This window comes from Crocodylus porosus, unplaced genomic scaffold, assembly GCF_001723895.1.
Source record: "Crocodylus porosus isolate Cpor-Errol unplaced genomic scaffold, CroPor_comp1, whole genome shotgun sequence".
In the NCBI taxonomy this organism is placed as follows: domain Eukaryota; kingdom Metazoa; phylum Chordata; order Crocodylia; family Crocodylidae; genus Crocodylus; species Crocodylus porosus.
Genome location: NW_017728947.1, coordinates 109,552,285 through 109,554,635, shown reverse-complemented (window position 1 = coordinate 109,554,635; position 2,351 = coordinate 109,552,285). Strand labels below are relative to the sequence as shown.

At 45.4% G+C, this 2,351-nt stretch overlaps 1 protein-coding gene across 2 annotated transcripts in view; it reads right to left on the bottom strand.

Moving 5' to 3' along the window:
- Positions 1-2,351, bottom strand: part of DAAM1 (dishevelled associated activator of morphogenesis 1) — a 170,703-nt gene that overhangs the window by 9,765 nt on the left and 158,587 nt on the right. For both annotated transcript variants that reach the window (XM_019550908.1, XM_019550909.1), the window contains 3 exons: positions 2,031-2,119; positions 1,349-1,517; positions 460-567 (listed from right to left, as the gene is read on the bottom strand). In XM_019550908.1, coding sequence (XP_019406453.1) covers positions 460-567; positions 1,349-1,517; positions 2,031-2,119 — 366 coding nt within the window. The remainder of the gene's footprint in view (positions 1-459; positions 568-1,348; positions 1,518-2,030; positions 2,120-2,351) is intronic.

Here is a 2,351-nt window from a genome sequence, read left to right as displayed (position 1 = left end):
GTTAAACTACCCCCTCAACTTGCTGTCCTTAAATCCACTTCGCTTCATAAATTATGTGCACATACAGCTCTGCAAACTGTGCTGTTGCATTCACATTTAGGTACCAGGTGCATGTCTGCAACTCCATTATACTGGCTTCCTACAAGAACCATGCATGTGTTGCAGGGTATTTTGCATCAAACATTTTTGCAGCAAGTGTACAATCAGGCAGAGGTGATTCCAAGTGGCTCTTCTTGCAACAGGAGATTTATAATGTGTTGCTGTTATGTCCGAGGTTTAAAAGGCCACCTCAGCTGACATTTGCTTGTGTCAACAGCTCTTTGCGCCTTTCCAGGAGCTGATTTCAGACACCGGAGCAGGGGATGAGCTCACACAAGCAGAGAAGAAAATGGTAATATTACACTGTAAACAACAGTTTGCCAGAGTTACCATGTACAAACTGACAACTGCTCTACTTACTTTACTTTGGCTGCTTGAGGGATTTCTCGCAGTTCTTCATGAAGATTGAGGACTTTGGGATATTTCTTTTCAACTATAGTTATGAGATAGTGCAAGAGGGTAATGTTCCTGTGATGAGAGAGAGAGAGAGAGAGAGAGAGGACATTGTAATAGCAGTACAATCCACTGCACAGGCCAACAGGATGGAGCCCACAAGCTCGTTAAGTCTAATGACTTGACTAATTCCAGTGCGTGTAATTATTTTTGGCTTGCTTAAATGCTTCCTGCAGTTCTGCTGAGTTACAGTACTCTTCTTTGCTTGGCCTAGCCTACACAGTGTTGCTGTGCCATGCAGTAGCCGTGGGGGCTACCCACCAGTAGGGAAATTTGAAGGTGGCAGGGGAGCAATGGCCATTATTACCTCCACCCTTCCCTGCTACCAAATTCCCACCCCCCTTCACCCTGTGCAGCCAGGCTGGGGCTGGGGCTGGGCTATCCCCCCATATGGCTGCTCCCTGCCCCGCTCTGCACAGCCGAATGGGGCTCTGCTGTGCTAGATCCGGCCCCCCAATAGATTGGGCACTACCTATCTGGCTCACTGGGGATAAAGGTTGGGCACCACTGGTTCAAGGGATTTCTCAGGTGCCTTCCACTGTGGTGTCCAAGTTATTTTTGAGCATCCCCAGAGAGGCAATAGTATCCCTCACAGTTTCCCCCTTTCCCCTTTTTCTCGCATGGGTACTTCTCTTCTTGGTTTGCCTTAACTTATCCTCTTCCCTTCCACACACAGAACGATGTTTGCTTTGTCTGAAGCAATATTGTGGTATAATTCATGAGAGTTTAAAGGGCAACACTAAACTGCAAGAAATAACTTCCAGGGGCTTTTCTAGGCTCAGGATGGGCTGCTCACTTGTCAATGCTGGACTTTGTGTCTGCAATCTTGTTTAGGCTGGCGATTTTGAACCCATACGCATTGCCTCGCTGGCCTTTATTCATGTAGTTTCCAAAGGCCAGAACCACCTCCAACAACTGCTTCAGGCTCTTGCTATGAAGCACTGCCTTGGAACCAGCACGGATTGCTAGAAGGGAAAACAGGACACATTGCATGTTACTACCCATCAACTCAGAGGTTTCACGTGATTTAAAGAACAAAGTCATCGAATCAGAAGATGCTAAAATCACCTCCCTCTTTCCAAAAGCAATCCCGTCAGCAGTAATATAGTCAGAGTCTAATCTCCTGCTTCTCTCCCTCATTATTTGTATTTGACACGTCCATGGAGCTCAGGTGTATTCACTGGCATTAACAGTCTCTTTTTCACTTTTTAAAAGGCAAAACAAACCCACAAGGACAGCCCTGCTCTAACAAATCAATATGCCAACTGCTTGAGGAAGGAAAATATTTTTGTTAACTCCATCTCAATTTCCAGATTCCAAACCTCACTAGAAACAAAAACACCGGGTATGACAATGAACAACAAACACACCACGCAAGCATGCTCTGCATGAGCAGCACGATCACCATGCAACACCTTCCGTTTCAGCAGGAAGTTTCTTTGCAAACAAAAAGCAACAGACAGCCTCATGTCACATACCATCAACCTTGGGCTTCACTTCTGCAACTCTCTCTGCAAACTTCTTTTTAAAATACAGGGACTGCAGCCTTTGCTGATAATGATTTATCCTGTAGGATTAAAAAGAGACGCACAAGTTGAGTTTCACCTGCTGCAGACAGCAAGGAGACTTGGCCAGTATTTCTTTACAAAGACATTTCCCCTTAACCTACGGTGGGATAGGAACGACAATGCCTTAACTTGACTCAGAGTGAAAAAAAAGATGGCAGCATAACTCTGAAGTGTGTGCTTAATTCTGTCCCTGTTCAGGATGCTATTTAGTTCTGTGCTTAACTCTAGACA